Below are 18,631 nucleotides of genomic sequence, written 5' to 3'. Positions count from 1 at the left end.
ATTACATTATATAAATCTGTGACAGTTGATACAGGTTGTTGAAAAATCCATACAGTGTTATCATACTAGTTTGTCAGCAGAGTATAGGCATTAAGCCTTGAAACAGCCATTTTTAGTGTTGCAAAATATGTAAAGATTTGAATGCACTCTGCTGTAATATGCTAGACCACCTAGAATAAAGAAATATGCAAATATGGGATGTCTTTTTGATGTAGCTTAACTTCCTTTTTTCTTTGCCTTTGAAGGTGGAAGGTGTCCAAGACAGAAAAGCAAATTTTCTCCAGGCGCAGAGTCGGAACTGCACGGAGCTTCATAAACATCTTACCACCACCACCACACACTGCCTACACGGAAAAGGCAGTGGGCCACTAGACAATTGTCATGTTGACAACAGCAGCAGCTGCAGTGAACCCCAGAGACATTACATCCAAAACAGAGAAGATAGCAATTTAAGCGAAGACTTGTTGAATTGCAGTAATACTGTAGCACCTCCTCTCTCTTCCTCCGAGAAAGGCACCAGAGACAAGGAACTTCATGCTGCAGTGGAGCTTATCCACTACATGCATACCTATTGCCTTCCTCCAAGAAAGCTGCCCCCCCGACATCCTGTTGATGGGAAACACCAGCCTTTTCACAACCCCTCCAAAAGAGCAAAGCCAGATTCACCCCTGCAGCGGCCTCCACTCTATGGGAATGACAATTGCCCATCCAGCCCTTGGCATTTCTCCTTGCGCTGCAAACAGTCCCGAACTCCCTTTTCTGAATTTTCCATCTTGAAAGAGCTGCTTGCCAGAGAGCTCCCATGTGATGTGAGTAAGCCATATCGATTAGCGAAACCTGTGTATGCCTCCTTGGCCAGGTCACAGCCTCACAAAACTTCAAGAGCTTCACTTCACAATACTGAGAGGGAATCTTCTGATGGATATAAGCCGACAACCAAAATAATACCAGAAATGAAAACTGAGCTGAGAGAAACTCTTACAGTAGAGCCCGAGGCTGAGAAAGTGAATGCAGAAGAGGATGGTGCAAAGCAGGTGACTCACATGGTTCAGGGAGCCTGTGGGAAGTCAAGCCGCAAGCAGGAAAACTCTATTTATGCAGTGCGGCGCTCCAGAAGACTCAACCCTGAGCTCAGTGTTTGGCAGCCTTTCCTTGATAAATCTCCCTTAGAACCTACAGTGTCCTCAGTGACCACAGCAAACACATTTGCTTCTACAGAGCCTGCCCTCTGCTCATCTTTGCAAAACTTTGAGACAGAAGCACCAGCAGCAGAAGTAGAAGTGAGTGGAGCAGATGAGATGGACAGTGGATATCAGACTTTCCCAGTGGAGTTGCAGACCCCTTCACCAGAAAGTTCTAGGGAAAGCGACACTTACGCAGCAAATGAGAGTCAGTGCTTCACCCCTTTTCATCAAACAGGTAAGTAGTAGGAAGAACAGCCCTGCCATTCTCCTGTACCAGCATTTCCACATTTGTGGAAGAAAAAATAAGTTAGAGCCTGGTGTGATGTGGTCCCATATACTCCTAGCTTGACCACTGAATATCTTAAATATTGTTGAAGAGAAATCTCTTTCCCCAAACCAGACACATTAATAATTTCCTATAAAATTGATTGAGTATTGAAAAAGTAGTGGGAAGGGTAGCAAAGCCATGGCAAGGAATTAAATTGAGCCAAGTCTGACAAGAAAGAGTTTGTAGAAGCCCATTGTGCTTGATGTGACTCACACATTGAGGGAGAAACAAGAAGCTTCTGAAATGTTGTATTCCAATGGTCTCATAATCCATCCACTTAGGACTCAGTCATATAGGGTAGGAAAATAATTCCTCTATGTCTATTGCTAAATTAGGGACAAACACTGGGAAAACTGAATCAAATCACTATTTCAGCATTGAGAGAAATGATTTATTCTTTTCCATATGATGTTTCCCAAAGCCCCTCCCCCTCTATTAATCATAGAGCAGTAACAAGACAATAAAATTCAGGGTGGTGTGGTGGATCATTTCAATATGAAAAATTGCATGGAAGAAGAATTAATCCCCTCCCCTTCATCTCTAGTACAGTTCCTCTCCCTGCACTGTTTTCACATTTACAAAAAAGAAGATATATCATGTATCTCCCACGGCTCACCTCATTTGGCCATAATCTACTTTCTCTCTTACTAGCTCTTTAATCCAGTTTATGGGCAGAGATATGGCTCATTGAATCATTCTCTTTTTCTCTGTTCTTTGTTTCAGAAGCACCACGGTGTCTGTCATTGCCCTTGGCACAAACGTAAGTGTAATACCCGAAATATCTCTTGTGAAAGGATGATATCTCTAAGTGTCAGAAGCCAGAAAATCTGGCAAATGGCAGTCTCAGAATTTTGCAATCCTGATAACCAAGCTGTGCCTTCAGTACTGTCTAGTTGATAACTATCCTTAAGCTAAGCTGCTTGTGTACTAAGAGGACTTCTGATGCAGGAGCTTAATGTCAAAATAATCCACTACTGGGTAAGAACTTCATATTGCAGCTAAATATTTTATAGAAAGTGATGTGCAACTCACCCAAGAAACACTCAGAACAGCTCATCTAGAGAATAAAGTGCCATTAAGGATACTGGAACTACTGATATGTACATATGCATAACTGAATCTTTATGGTTAAAGGCACATCAAACTTGGGATGTTCGTCACATGCTGCATTATTATAGTATGGTTCCATCATTGCTGGACTGCTCCTATCTTGAGGGAGACTTTAAGGTTTGTTTACTTGTGAATCCTTGTAACAGAAGTATTGGCTTCCATGTGTGAAAGTGTAATGTGTACCTGAACAGACAATCCATAACAAGTTTTCAGGTTAGGTTTTATTAGTTTATGTTGGTTATTTGAGTTCTTTTGGTTGTCTAAGTGGAAATTAAAAGAGTTAGTTCCTTTCTAGCTTGCAAACTTTCCAGCATAGTTATCTGGAGATGATTCCAACTCATTAGCTGCTACCAGATGAATGCCCATTTATCTAAGCTTATTAAAAAGAAGATACAGCATTTAAATAGCAGCAGTGAGGCATCCTCCCTCCATATCATATTATTTTTAAGGCTTCTTTCCTTCTACTTTATTTTGTGAATTCCCCATTTTTAATGTATGACTTGGCTTTTCATTTCACTCTACTTCTCACTTTTAGAGAATCAACACTCGGGAAGCGCAGCTTTGATCAAGTTCTGACTGTAGAGCTGTGTGGCACCGCAGGTAAGGACAGAGTTTATGTTAAGAGTTTATTACTTTAAAGGAGTTCCATCAAAATATGGAGAAAATACTGTGTCCAAAACCAGATTATCATGTAGTAATTCCTGCATTTAATCATTAACATGAAGGAAGAGAAATCTAGGCACCTCTGAACCCCATTTGATTTCTCCCTTCTTTGAAAAGACAACTCCAGAGCAGCATATCTTTATTTGTGTGACAAGAATTTTGGAACTGCTGTAGCCATCTTCTAAAGACAAAAAACTGGATATAAATAGCAGAGCATACTCATCCCAGATCAACTGTGTGATAGCATTTGAAGGCTCAACAAAGGGGTGGGAATGTATGATTTAAAAAATGGACCTAATTCCTATTGCAGTGATGGCTTTTTATTTTCATGCTTCTATACTAAAGAGTTTTATCTTTTTGCTTCCTTGGGGGAGATAAGGTCTCACACCACCAACTACTCCTCCTTACAAGCCTTCAGAAGAGGATCTATATAAGCCAGACATTCACCAGAGACCAGCACAGAAGACTGCTGTCATCACCAGCTCTGAGCCACAACCAATGATCAGTCATAGGCCAACTTCCAGAAAGCATCAGAAAAAGCACCCAGTGCGGACAGAGCTGTATGCCCACCTGAGTCGGTCTGCTGTTCACCCTTCTCACTCTGAGCAACATGGGGTGTTGAAACGCCCTTTCTCACGGTCTTTTGGTGATCACGATTATTGCCAAGTCTTGAAACCCGAGTATTCGCTCCAGAGGAAGGTGCTGAGATCTTGGGAACCCCTGAGCCATATAGAAAGCAAATACAAGAGGCAAGTGCCTGATGTGCCCTATCAGGAGACAAGCAAGAAGAGTTTTGATAAAAGTTCAGTGAAGGAGGGCAGCAAACAGCTGAGGGACCAAGAAATCAGAGCCAGTTTGACCAAACACTTTGGTCTCTTGGACAGTGCCCTGGATGATGGGGAGGCTCTGTTCTTCAAAACTCCTGAATATGATACTGTCTTTGAAGACAGCTGCAGTGAAATTGGTTCTCCGTTGGAAGAGGAAGAGGAGGAGGGAGAAGAGGAGGAGGAGGAATGCTACATGAGTCCATTGGGTTCTTACAGATGTCCACACAGTAATCTTCTTTCTAGGACCAATTTGCACTATTGTTCCCGAAGGAGATCTGATTCAGAGTCTTCATGCTGCAGAACTAGGTCTCCAGTCAGCCAGCAGGTTTTCAGGTACATTCATTTGCAATCCATACTGTTCTTGGCAAAGAGTCTGAGATGGGCAATAGTCAATTGCATTGGTTTGCATTGTTGATTGCATTGGCTCAGACTATTGTGCATTAAACCTTCATACACTTCAGTTACATTTTTAAATAAAGCAATGCTGTGTTACTGGTGCCCTTCAGTCAACCTGGGGGAGCATAAGACCAAATTTTTTGAATTTCTCAAGCAGGGTTATATCTTTTTCTTTATTCTTTATTTGCCATGCAGTGATGCTATGTCTAATACAGGTAGTTCTCACTTAACGAACACAATAGGGATTAGAAAATTGGTCATTAAGTGAGTCATCACATGACTAGACCTGATTTTACAACCTTTTTTACGATGGTCGTTAAGTGAATCACCATGGCCATTAAGCGAATCACATGGTCGTTAAGTGAATCCAGCTTCCACAATAGACCTTTTGCTGGAATTCACTTAATGAAGCCAGGGTTGGCTTGGCATAACTTACATGGTGTTTTATAGGTTCCCCGTTCCCGCACTTTCCCCCGTTGCCTAGTTACCGATTACCCGCAGTAATCCCCCCTCGCCCAAATGGCAGGTTCAGTCCGGTTCTTTTGTCCTCTTGATTACCGTCTATTGTTTGTGTGGTTGTTGTATTTGTTGGGTTTTCCTGTTGCACATAAAGCCGGGAGTTCTTAATTGTGCGCTGATCGCTGCGCTTCTCAGCCGCTGCGCTTCCCTTTGTCTGCAACGCTCGAGGGAAGCTGGTGGTGATACAATGTATCTGTTCTCTGCCGGAGTTAACCACCGCCACCTGTCGGCAATTAGTTCACGGTTTGGCTACTTCCCTTTTTTCCGCTCACGCCTGGGGCGGTGAAATTGACTAGGTGAAACTGAGCAGCGGTGTTCGCTGTGCCGTGCCAGCTAAATCTGACAATGACCATGTGATTCGCTTAACAACCATTGTAAAAAAGTCACAAATCATGATCACATGACCACAGGGGGTGGTGTGACAGTTCGCGATGATTGTGAGACTACAGATGGTAAAGCACTTTTCTGAGGCCATCATAACTTCAAACCATTGTTCAACGAGTGGTCGTTAAGCAAGGACTACCTGTAAAGCTAATTTAAAAGACACTGGACTGAATTCAGAAATCCTGTGAGCAGAGAACAGAAGTGGGAGGAATTATTTTTACTGTATTAATTCCTCCTCCAGACCTTGAAAATCTATTCCAGAGGATTGATGGACCTATTAGAACTGCACCATAAATAGCAAGGGCAGCTGCAAGAGAAATTGGGAAAATTTGCCTTCATTCCCTGAGTCAGGAATGGCAGACTCTGCTGGATAGATAGTATCCCTGAATTGGAAGGAGACCCTCCATGCACAGAAGGTTATTTGAGAACCAAGGGGAAAAAAGAGACACCCTGTTTAGACACATAGAAATAAATTTAAGATTATTTGTAATGGAGATTAAGGCCAAAATCACAGTATGGTTGTGCCTAAAAAGATTATGTCTGAAGATTTTCAAATTGTATGGGGTTCAATCATTTACTTTTGTTTACCCCTCTGTTCCAATATTTGGTGGCTGTCTGGTTTCTCCTTTTGTAAAAACTCTAAATATTTGTGAATCTACAATAGCCAATAGCATTCTGTATTGATTGCTTAAATGGGTGAGACTGTTCCTGCGAGCAAGGAGTATGTTTCTTTGTAATTGTGATTTCTAGGAATATTTTTCTGATTAATTGTAATTTCCAAGACTCAGAACAGTTAGAATCCATTCAGGTCTGTGCTTTCTTGTTTTCCAATAGAGGTGAAAATGGCAAGCATTGTCAAGATGGAACTATGAGCAGCCAGAGACAGATGGAGAAAAAAAGAGAAAAAGCCATTGTGAGTGATCTGTGAGCTCTCAGTGAGGTTTGGAATTAATGAAGTGGAAGTGGTGTTGTTTCCAATCAGATCAGATGACTTCCTCTTTCTAAAACACATTTGAATTTGGGGACAAAGGAATTTCCACTCAAGACAGGGGTGGTGCGGTGCATTAGTTGTTTTTCCAATATTGCCAAGATTGGAAGGAAATAAAATGGAAAAAACTGGCAGGATATTGAGTTCTTGGCATAGGTAGAACTCTGTTTCTAATTCATCAGTATGCACTTCCACAGAGTAATAGAGTTTGGAATCTTGAGAAACACATGATATCATTTTTAAAAATCAGACAAATAAGAGGGGATAGAGAACTGTTGAAGTAGAAAAAGACCACACTTGAAGCTAGTGGTTTGATATTCTGTATTGCCTTTTAATCAGATAGACACGGATTCATTTAGTGTATTTAGAGCTCATCTTTCTTCTGTTTTGAAGTTTAGATGAGAAAGCCATCTCCTATCAAGACACTGTTCAGACCCAAACTAGTTGAATAAGATGTCTGCTTCATGTGCCCTTGAACATAGATTCCTAGTATTTGTCGCCCTATACCAGTGATGGTGAACCTATGACACGCATGTCAAAGATGACATGCCATGACGTTTTAGGTGACACACTAGTGTTCACCAACTCCCAACAACAACTAGCACCACACATGATTCAACTGTATATTTTTAAAAAATAAATGAATATGTAAAGAATGGTTTCTCTTTTGTTGGCAGGAGGGGGGTAACATGCCAGCAGAATCAAGTTAGGCATTTTCCAAATTTTTGGCATGGCAAGCCCAAAATGTTCACCATCAGTGTGAAGTAAAAAGTTAGGAATAGAGATTGTTCTTATATGAATGGTCTGACATCCATCAACAACTGATCCCTGTGCAGCGTAGGTACAGTAACTTTTCTGCAGACCTGCAGGTGAACAGAAGGCCACATCTTGAGGCTGCATTGGAAGTCAGAATTGGTTCAGAGATTTGGTATGGTGTGATTTCCCAGTCAGTCACCCAGGGCCAGGTAGCTACCAGCAAACCAGGTTTCCAGCTCTGCGAAACTCTTTCTTTTCCTTTTTTTTAAAAAGGAAATAAATGTGTGTTAGATTTAATTTTAGGTTTTTAGGCCATTCTATAGAACAATTTAGAGCTCCCAAGAAAAGCAATGATCAGCATATGTTCCTTCTTTTCTAAGCCAATAATATAATTCAGTAGATTATCCCAAATACCAAAATCTCCCAACAGTCATCCATTACTGTGACTGGCCTGGCAAGCTCCAAAAAATCAACAGCAAAAAAAATTTACTTGTGAGTTAAACCTTCGAAACTACTCCTGTGCATCCATACATCTTCCAACCTGCAATTCCTCTTTCTTGGATTCTCATGTTGTCAAAAGAGGATCACAGTATAAACAATGAGAAGACACTTGGAAGGATTTATCATTCCACTGCTTTAAGAAATATTCTATGCTCCTGACAAGTCTGTTTACCACATATATTGATGTAACTAGAAGAACTTTAATGCATCACTATGAATATTCCATATTGTTGATTGCTATGTGCACCACACATCTTAATGTGACTAGAAGAATTTTAAACCATAGAAGAAGGGCAATGTCTTTGTTTAGGAGAACCTAATTTCCAGAAATGTAATCTGAGGTTTTTCCATTACAATCATGAATTCTGCTACAGGTTACATTCCCTTACTCCAGACTATCCTTCTCCTTTGTCCATCCATTCCTTCCACACATCAGGTTCTTTGAAAACTTGGATTTATTTGATCAGTAATGCTTTTTCATTTTTAATGACAATTATCTATTTTCAATACAGGTAGTCCCTGTTTAACAACTCCCTCGGATAGTGACTATTTGCAAATACGACAGTAATAGACTGTAGTAAAAAAAATCATTTTCTGACCAATGTGTGTGTTTACTCCCAGATTTCTGCACCTAAACCAAGTTGCTTAGTGACTGTTTTGCCAGAACCAATTGTGGTTGCTAAACAAGGACTACCTGTAATGCATTTTCATCCATTTTTAAAGTTTATACTATTTCTGAATCATCTTTCAACCCCAGAAGTGATTCCCAGACAACATATAGTTTAAAACTTCAATGCAATTTAATCATTTAACACAACAAATCTAAGATAAAACTATCTTTTTTTTTCAAAATCAAGAATAGCGCTCAATGTATTTAAAACCAGTACAAAACCAAATGGAATAAAACAGTTTCAGCACTTGCCTAAAACAGTATAAAAAAGGCACTACTTTAATATTAAAGCAGAACTGGGGATATAAAGAGTTTATCAGTTTAAAACATTGTATCAGGACAGGCATGAGCAATTTACTCTTGTCCTTGAACAGGGAGAAGGCCGTGTAGTGTACATCCAAAATCTTGCCAGCAGTATGAGCTCTAGTGAACTGAAGAAGCAGTTTGAAGTGTTTGGAGAGATTGTTGAGTGTTGCATTTTGACCAAGAATAAAAGGTGAGTTTCCCCTATCTCATTATTATCCCTGATAGCAACATTTTTGAAAATCATAAGTATTTGGAAATTAGCTTCCTTATTCTGTGATTAAAATTAAAATCTGACCCCAGAGTACATAGCTGGATAATGCTTGTTCTTTGGAGAAACATCTGCTCTGAGGACCTTGTGGATGCAAAGGTTGAGTATTAATTAATTGAAATAATGTGTTTACTCAGAAGTCAGTTAAACAAGTTAAACTTATTCCTGATTAAATATGTATAGGGATTGCAGTCTTAAATTCATTCTTTTCTCAACTGTATCATGCTTTTTTTGGCTAAGAAACTGCCATTAATTCCCTCATCATTTAATTGTATAAGGAGTAACACTGCTGTGTCACATAGAGGATGCAACATTTCTTTCAGTTCATAATGGATTAGCATTACTTAACATATGTGTATTTTTTAATTCCTGTATACAAAGGAGATTAAATTTGGAACAGTCCCATTCAAGCTTGGAACGGGATTCTTTTGAGTTCAAAATTCTTCCAGAATGGTCAGAACAGCATTGGAACCTGTCTAATAATGTTGGAACTATCTGTTTCAAATGCAAAACAGGGCATCTTAAGTTCAAAATGTTTTATAGATCTCTATTATTTAAGTATATATGACACATACAGTGTCTTATATCTTCTAACTGGATTGAGCTATGCAGAGCTCTTGTTTCCATCTCAAAGCTGGAAGAGAAAGTGAAAGCTGGAGATTTGCTGTTTTGCTTTTCTGCCTAATACTCAGACTGGAGTCTCATTGGCTTGTTTGTCTGTGTGACCAGCATGCCTCCATTTCCCCATCCCAGCTAGGAATGGGAGATGGGAGATAGAAGTTTGGTATAGCCCTCGGCCCAAGTGCATGGTAATCCAGGCGTCTGCTGAGGTAATGTTTTCCTATATATAAAAAAATCCTCCTTATTTGTTTTATTGGAGAAATCATTTTTATCCAGTGGCTCTCTCTTGTCTGTTGCAGTTTTCTCAATTTATGTTATATCGTGTAGGGGAAGGTCAATATCTTGTAGTCTAATTGCTGTTAACTATCCTGAGTGGTGTGTAAGTGGGAATAAAAATAACAAATAGCCTGGCTGAAGTGTTATTTTCCAAAGCAGCTGGAAGATGCCAAAGTAATAATAGTAGTTTGATTAATAGACTCTTGGATCCTAATTCCTGTAAAGTTTGTATGAGATTTAAACCAGTTGCTCTGAGCTCCTGTGTTTGAAGAAACACAGAATAGAAATATTGACAAATAAATAATGCTTCTTGCTGGCTATGCTGGCATTCTCTCTTTCATTATTCAGGGGAGATAAATATGGTGTCATCACATACCGGTGTTCTGAGCATGCTGCCTTGTCCTTGAAGAACGGTGCTTCACTGTGGAAAAGAAACGAGCCATTGTTCCAGCTGGCTTACGGCGGCTTCGGACACTTCTTTTGGACCAGATGTACTGATTTGGGTAAGCTAGCAACCATCTCAGCCTGCTTCATCGTAACAGACCTGATTTTGACAATGATAGTTGGACTGAAATAATTCCTATGCTGTCTCCCACTACATATCTTATTATTTATCTTTAGTACTTATTTACTACCTGGTACATTTATTTCTGTATATTAGCATTGTGCTTTGTTTATACAATCAGAGGTAATGAAAATCCCCCCCCCCCCCCGAGATGGCTGGATCAGAGTGGTTATCTTGAATCAATCACTTATACAGTGGAACCTCGAGTTACAAATTTAATCCGTTCCGTGACTCTGGTTGCAAATCGAATTGGTCACAACACGAGGCAAATTTTCTCATAAGGTTCAATGTAATTACCGTTAATCCGTTTCGGCGTCCGCGGACTATGCGTCAGGGGCAGAAAAACGGCCGCAGACCACGCGGCAGGGCGGAAAATGGCCGCGGACCACGTGGCACGGGTGGAAAATGGCCGCAGACCACGTGGCACGGGTGGAAAAATGGCCGCGGACCACATGGAACAGGCGGAAAATGGCCGCGGATCCAGTTCGTAAGTCAAGGCGAGTTCGCAAGTCGAGGTAAATTTTTGGGGCCGGAGCTGGTCGTATCTCGAAAAATCCGTAAGTAGGGCATTCGTAACTAGAGGTACCACTGTACTTGATTCACTCATCATGCTAATCCACTGATTATTTAACCACAATTACTGAATTAACCAGAATTGATTAGGTACATGCAACACATTAAACCATGAGTCAGTGTTTGCAAATAATAGTAGCTGGGTTTGTGTCCATACTAAGTAAAACCAAAGAAACCATATTATGTCTTAACTTTAGCCCAAACATTCCAGGGATTTTCAGATTTGCTCATTTTCACATATGATAAGTGACTTTCATTTATTTGCTTTCATTTTAAGTAAAGCCCTCCTCCTCTGAAAGGGGCATACAGCAGCTTTTGTAATTCATCAACATTTAAATGAATCAACCATAACCATAAAAAAGTTAAGTAATATACAGATATGAAATAAAATATAATGAGGTCACCCAAAATAGCAATCTGATTCGGGAGAGTGAATTATCCAATGCAGGAGGTTCTTAATCAGCTTCCAGATAGATCATGGGCAATCCTCTCTCTTGAGAACCAATTTGGTTCCCTCAGCCAAAGAGGTTCTGGCCCATCATATTTGCTGACTGGCCTCTTCAGAAAAGAGCACAAGGGAGATCTCAGTAGGCTACTGGTGATCATTAAATCCTACAGTCTCAAATTGCTTAGAGGTTTTCCATGGTACATGTCTTAGCTGACTCTCTTGGGATCCTGTAACCAAGTCTGTCTAACGCCTGCCTGCCCGCCCGCCCGCCCGCCTGCCCTTCCTGTCTTTTTGACAGCATCTATCTTTTCTCTATCTATAGCAGATTCCAATACAGAAGAGTCCTCTCCAGCTCCAATAAAAAGCAAATATGAAACCATGGATTTTGACAGCCTGCTGCAGGAGGCCCAGGAAAGTCTGCATCGGTAACAGCCTTAACCTTTGAGGAATACCTTAATACCTCAGTCAAGGCACTTCCAATATGTTTACGTTTTCAAGAAATGATTAAGTATACAACGAGAGAGAGAGAGAGACTGCTGACCCTTTAAATTGATGTTTACATTGAACAAGCTGCTTCTGTCTGTGAGTTCCCATGGTGTTGATGTTCCACTGCCACAAGTTAGTATCTCTGCTTCTGATTGGTTGTGTTAGGATGAGCCTGCAAAAGCCTTCTGTCCTCTTCCTGTCCAATCCCCTTTCTCTGACTAGCCCCATTTTCGCTGTGGAGTGGCAGCTGTGTTCACCATAACTTTTATTTCTTTTTTGGTCTGTAGTGCGTGATTATGAAATTGTTAATTGTGAATAGAATCAAGATTGTAAACTAATTTTTAATAGAAGAAAGAAATATATACTTATAATGTATTTATGGCTCAGATGTACTGTAATTCAGATTTATTGTATCGCTTCCTTGATTTTTAACTATGCACTGTAATGAGGCACTTGCCCCTCAGCAGATGCAGCCTTTCCAGAATGGTGCCCTTCAGTGAGTGGCTCATCTGAAAATCATAAAGAATCTGTTTTGTCCTTGATTAGCCAAGGGGTTATTGAATGGCACCGTGGAATTGCTATATAAGCCATTCTTTCCATTTGTCTGGACTGAATGCTGAGATCTCCACTCCTTAACCATTGACTGCATGAGACATGACAAACTGTGATTCTACAGTCCAAAGCAGACTCTGAGTATTTCGGGAACTGAGCTCTCAGATGGCAAATGAATAAGAATAAAATCAAGTGAGAAATGAGGAGAAGGTGAAAGGGTATATTTTTCCCTCTTTCTTCATGCTGAACTGATAACACCTAACTGATAACAAGTAAATGATACATAAGAAAAGCCCTGCTAAAGTCCTTTCTATCAAGCATCCTGTTTCCCATGGGGCTACCAGATGCCTCTGAGAATCCCACAAGCTGTACAAAAAAGGAGTTGATCTGCTGTAAGTGATAATCTAAGGTCCATTGCTGCTTAGTAGGGAAGTACATATAGCCATTATAACTAATAGCCATTTACCTACTTATCCTACATGTGAAATCTCTTGTGAGACAGAGAAGATTGGAAGGTGACCCAGAAAAGTTAGGACTCCTAACCATTAGACCCACCATCAGAGCAGCCATTGTTTCATGTCATCACCATAAAGGCAGGAATGTAGAATAGTTTACTTAGTACCTTAACCCAGTAGCCTCAGGAACAGATTTTTGGCCATCTGGTCATCCAACCAAAGCAAAATTTCTTGTCTGATGGATAGCCTGGGTTTGTTTTGCAAGGCCTAACAGAAGAAAGGTCAAAAGCATCCTTGCATTTGACTGTCTGTGAGTATTCAGTACTCATCATCAGCAGAGCATCTCTGCCCCATTTTAAATACTGCTCTCTGTCTGAGCAAATTTGAATAAGCCATACAATATATAGTCATTGCTATATATTAACTATGTTATTTTTTTTTCTATTTTATATGTCTGTTTGCCTACATTTTACTTTCTTTTGATTTTCCTGTGGCTTAGAAATCTTGCTGTTTATTCATCGAATAGCTTTTCCTAAATTCAAAACCCTGAGATGTCCGTGGGAAGGAAATCAACCTTGTGTAACTTAGGCTGATTTAGACAAATGGTTTTTGGAGAACAAAGCTATCTGATAATGGTGAATACATATGAAAACCTCATACTCCAAAACTGTGAGAAGGATCCACTTTATAATTGCAATAGTTATTATATCCTAAAGAATGTAGTTCTTCATACAGTATACTGTACTAAATGCATCATTTGCCAAATGCAGTATGGCTGCTTTTGTGCTAATTTATGTCCAGCAAAGTGATAGGGAGACACTAAATAAGCCACAGGAGCACCAAGAGATAGCACTTTCGAGTGGGGACCAAATAGCATTGCTGAGTCCTCCATCAGTTATTCTGTTCTTCACAAAGATGAGGCCTATGGGGTTCAGCCATCCCATGTAGATAAAATACAACAGCCTTAATTCTGTCAACAGATTCTCTTCCCTTAAGGTCTCTTTAGCATTAGCATGTATTTAATTTGAAGTCAAAGGGCAAAAACATCCTGACAGTTGCCTAGTTCTGGCCTAATTCATGCTTTCCAAAAGCTTATTTGTCTGAATAGTCCCCATTCTCTTGATAAGGACTGTACATATCAAAGCACCATAAGATCAAGGAATTTCTTATCCCATCCTGTGTATTTGATTATTTCTGGGATGTGGGTGGTGGTCTGGAGCTTTCATAATAACAATCCTGATTTCATATGGCAGCTAATATAATTTCCATGCTATTAGCAAAATTCACTGTCACAAATGTTTTGGCTAACATGTCACTTATAACACCTCTGTTTAGGAACTTATTAATGGATTGCAAGGCCATTAGATCTTCTTGTGATCAGTCCAGAACAAAGTCTGGCCAAGATGAAGTATCTGCTATTGACAAGTGCCTCATTGTAGCTTTGCCTTTTCTGTCCTAGTATTTCCTTACCACAATGATGTTTACATGTGATTGCTATAGAGCTTACTGTAGAATGTACATAGTGACACATTTAGGGTGGGTAGGACTGTCCTGTCCTGTGCTGTACTGATGTTTCTTCAGAGAACAATCAAACAACAAAAAATAACAACCACCCCAGCAACTAGTAAGTGGAATTCTTCCATCTCCTGGCTTGGTTACAAGAGATATCAAAGTTCAGAGCTGGGTTTGGTCAGAGAGATGGAAAATGCATCAAATTTTAAGTGTGTTGAAAGTGTTGAATGCAGCTGGAAAGAAAGAGGAAAAACAGTCCTTCTGCTATTTGGAAGGTCCTGCTTCTAGCCCAAATTGCTTGCAAATGTGGCTTATCTGCTTTTATATCTCAAGTTATTTTTAAGAAGCTGGACTTGCCAGTGATATTAGGGCATGCAAGGACATGCTCTTTGAAGGGAAGGAAGATCCTGTAATGCACATAGCCTCTCAATCCTAGCTATAGGAAGAGGTGCAATAAGTGATCTTTGTTTTGCCTGAAGCCTATAAAAATATATTTTTTGTGCGACAAACTTCACTAGGACTTTATGCAATATGCACGTATGTGCACAAACGCACACATGTATGGGAGGAAGATAAGGGGCATTGAGCCCTTCAACATCTGCAGATTCAGCAGTGTTGAATGTAGAACCTCAGTGGGATGGTTTGCAAAGCATGCACATTTGACGCTGGTTACAGCATATCAGTACCTGCAACTTACGTTAATTGCTATTGGAAGCACAGCTAGTTTGCATCACCCACACAGGGAGCAATGTATGAAAATCCTTTGTTCATATTTATTCTGACAGTAACTTGGGAAGTTGTAGTCTACGAAAGGAGAATTTTAGGCAGATGCCTGGATCAGAATATTTCAGGAAGAACAAATACTGTCCCAAGTCTTTTAAAGCAGGGTGGTGTACAAATGTTTGTATGAATAAATAAGTATAATGCATTAAAAAGTTTTGGTATGTAGAGCACTCAACTACAGTGCTCCATAAACATTGTAAGGAGTAATTATGAAAGGCTGCTAAGAAAGGCCAATTTCCATATGACCGAGGAAGCGTTAAAATCAAATGGATGTAATACTCTGCTTTGTACTCATGTCTCTGAACATCAGAATAACGCATAATAGACTTACTTGTGATCCACTAAACCAAACTCAGTCTGTCATCCTCTCTCCTGGTTGTGGTCCTTGCCTAGGAGTGTAAAAAAACTCATAGGCTTGGATAGGCAGCTGATATTCTATGATTACCTTGGTGGGTCTACAGGTCTTCAGTACAGTTTTCATACAGTAAAAGAACTATTTCTTTTCCTTAGGTCAAGGAATTAAAATGAGCTTTATTATCTTGCTCCAGCCATTCCTGCTGCTAATGTGTTCTGGCAAATTCCTCCTTAGTGCAGTTGTATTCAGCACATTTTGATTCTCCAAGGATGGTACATAGAGGTTCTCTGACTAAAAATGACTATATGCTGTCTATTAGCTTAGGGGATTCATTTCTAAAGTGATCATTTTCTTTGCTCCTTTTATAAAGAGGGTGCTGCTGGGGTTCTTTCTGCATAGACTTTTGCAAAGTTTACCTAAATTTCTTCTCTTCTGTTTTAATTATATGCATAATGCCAACACCCCCATGTTCAAGGGGCAGGCCTAGCCATAATGATGAGCAGCAGAACAAATCAAGATCTTGTGAGAACACATGAGAAACCAAATAAAGAGAATTCATTGTCCAGGGTTTTTCGGAACAAAAGGGTGTATTAAGAAAGGCAATCGTGAGGGAGACATTTATTTTTTTAAACAAAACTATATATGTTTGTAGGTGTGTGTATGAGAGAGAGAAAAAGAGAGAGAGAGAGAAATCCCTCCTAATTTTCTTTTGTAGGTTTGTTTTTTTGTTTGTTTATTGGAAAATCAGGAGAAATACCTTAAGGATAGGAATAAGTCACAAGCCATTTATTTTCTCTTGGTCCTTTAATGATGATTGTTTTATGTGAAACACAAATCAATATTGATAAATCAACTGAAAACTTTGGCAGAAGTGAAACAGCAGTGTTGTAAAGAGACTGCACAAGAAGAACTGGGTTCTGTATCTTACTTTCACTGCCAGTTATTGAAACAGTTGTCCTGTTTTCTACCTCCATAAAACTGGTATCAGCTTTGTCTTTGTTTTCTCAGTAGCCCATGTCAAAAAGCCATACAGGAGTCTGTATGAGTGTGTGCATGACTGTGTTTAATAAGGCATTCATTTATTACATGAAAATAGGAAGTAGTTTAGCATTTTCTCAGTTTATTTTTACAAGAGGAGAGTCCATGTGTGACATTCTTTAGCAGTATAAGCATACAAAGCCTTTTTTCATTTCCATAGTTTTTGAAATTTTTGCAAAGAGCTATTTCTTTCTCATTTGTATAATTTGATTGTTTTTTGATAATTCCCTACAGTATATCATTGATTCCCATACATCATTTGGGAACAGCCCATCCATGACATTCTCGTGTATGATTTCAGGTACCTCTTTGTTTTAAAGGTGCTGTTCACCCTCCTTATCAAAAACAACTAGGGGCTTATGCATTCTGCATCATATCTGTCATAGTGAGCAGCTGCAAAAGAGTATGCTAATTTATTCTAAGATAAATGCTATAAGAATGTAATATATAGAAAGATATTTGGGGGCAAATGTTGAGCATAAAATGGCTCAGATGTCACAGCCTGTGTGTGAGCTCACACATTATGAACGGAACCTCCCTACAGTCCCTACATATGGAAACCAAGCAAGTCAAACGTTTTGGGAAGAATCTCAGTGAATTTTAGACCAGGTTTTAAATGTCCCAGAAGGCATCACCTTGTCACTCTCAAATTCAACCCAGGTAACCTAGAAAGCATGCCCACATTATGTGCATCAATCCTAAATTGATTTATCTGTGATAGCCATGTTCTACGTCACATCAGGCTATGAACCATTGTGTGCAGAAGGCTGTACCAAAGTAGGGGGTGACCCATTTGTCTGTTGCATTTCCATTGCTGCAGGGCTCTCAAAGCGTTTGGCAGCTTTTGAAGAGACTAGACCTCCCCATCTGCACAAAACTCTGCGTGCATCCAGATGCACCTGAACCACAAATAAGGGTGCTGCATTTTTAGAAGGGTCACTTCACCACTGAAAAGCAGATTCTTGTCATAGGTTTTTTCCTTCTTCTTCTTTCCTCCATTTCCTCCTGTGTATGATGCCAATCACGAGACAGACCCCTGGAAAGCCTGATCTTAGTACAGGAGTTGGTGCTTTAGGAAACATTTCAGACAAAGATGAATTCATACCCCTCTTTGCCATGTGTGTTTATGTGTGGATGTGAGGCAGAGCGTGTGAAGGAGGCTAAATTGATGCATTTTTAGAGAAAGGTGTAAGAATTTCACCTAAAAGAGGGGCACATTTGCTATATGTTATTTATAATAAAAATTATAAAATAAAGGTTTTACTGAGGGTTGGTTCTTTTTTCATTTTTTTTTTTCGGAGAACACTGCTAATAATTAGAAGGGCCCAATTCTGCCATGTTTTTACAGGTATTAACTAAGTGATAACTTACTTCTAGGTAAGTAAAGGCAGCAGAATTGACCCCTTTTGTAATCAATACAATCAAGTTTTTAGTTTGGTGTTTTAAAAGAGTAGTAGAGGATTTTAATATTTTACTTATTTTCCCCCAGTTGTGTTCTGTTGTGTCCTTATTTATGTAATATACTTTAACCTTAATTGGCATACATTTTATGCCTTTCTTTTGTTATTGTCATTTTTTAATAAATATTTCTTTCTAGTGTGATTTCAACGTCAACCTTCTAAATGAGAGAATGTTTTCTTGTATTTTTACATTGTCAGATTCTATAGTTTCGTAGATGATTTAACCAAATTGCTCAATGTATTCTCTATATCTATCTAGTGAGTATATAAAAGTTCTATTTTAAATTATGTAAATACTTCAGAACTGGCTTCTTTTTGAGACTCCCCTATTGCGGAGTTAATTGTTTACATCACAAAGACTGTAGAATCTCTACATTCATGTACTGTAAATAGTGAAGTGATCTGCCTATAAATAAATAAACCATAACAAATATACCACAAAGTCCATCATGTTCAGTTTGACTATAACTCTGTGTGGAATTGTACATACACCTTTTGGTCTTCATATATATTTTAGAGTTATATGAAGGCAGAGCTCATCAAACGGTTCAAGTCATGTACTTGCTTGTGGTTAAGCTATAACCTGTGATTTACTATACATGCCGAT

General features: G+C 39.4%; 1 protein-coding gene across 10 annotated transcripts in view; it reads left to right on the top strand.

The window, feature by feature from the left end:
- PPARGC1B (PPARG coactivator 1 beta) overlaps window positions 1-18,459 on the top strand; it is a 141,173-nt gene extending 122,714 nt beyond the window's left edge. For 8 of the 10 annotated variants that reach the window (XM_088133635.1, XM_088133638.1, XM_088133636.1 and 5 more), the window contains 8 exons: window positions 246-1,419; window positions 2,236-2,272; window positions 3,158-3,222; window positions 3,665-4,445; window positions 6,246-6,324; window positions 8,701-8,822; window positions 10,146-10,300; window positions 11,706-18,459. In XM_088133635.1, coding sequence (XP_087989761.1) covers window positions 246-1,419; window positions 2,236-2,272; window positions 3,158-3,222; window positions 3,665-4,445; window positions 6,246-6,324; window positions 8,701-8,822; window positions 10,146-10,300; window positions 11,706-11,812 — 2,520 coding nt within the window. In that variant the 3' untranslated portion in view covers window positions 11,813-18,459. The remainder of the gene's footprint in view (window positions 1-245; window positions 1,420-2,235; window positions 2,273-3,157; window positions 3,223-3,664; window positions 4,446-6,245; window positions 6,325-8,700; window positions 8,823-10,145; window positions 10,301-11,705) is intronic. The other 2 variants (XM_088133637.1, XM_088133642.1) reach the window with 1 other exon arrangement.
- The last annotated feature ends 172 nt before the right edge of the window (window positions 18,460-18,631 follow it).

The sequence above is a fragment of the Python bivittatus genome, unplaced genomic scaffold (genome assembly GCF_059951505.1).
Source record: "Python bivittatus isolate LINGU-HERP-01145 unplaced genomic scaffold, Pbiv_v1 ctg000080_np1212, whole genome shotgun sequence".
Lineage (NCBI taxonomy): Eukaryota > Metazoa > Chordata > Lepidosauria > Squamata > Pythonidae > Python > Python bivittatus.
Note: the sequence above shows the minus strand (reverse complement) of the source record. Positions and strands in the feature narration are given on the sequence as shown.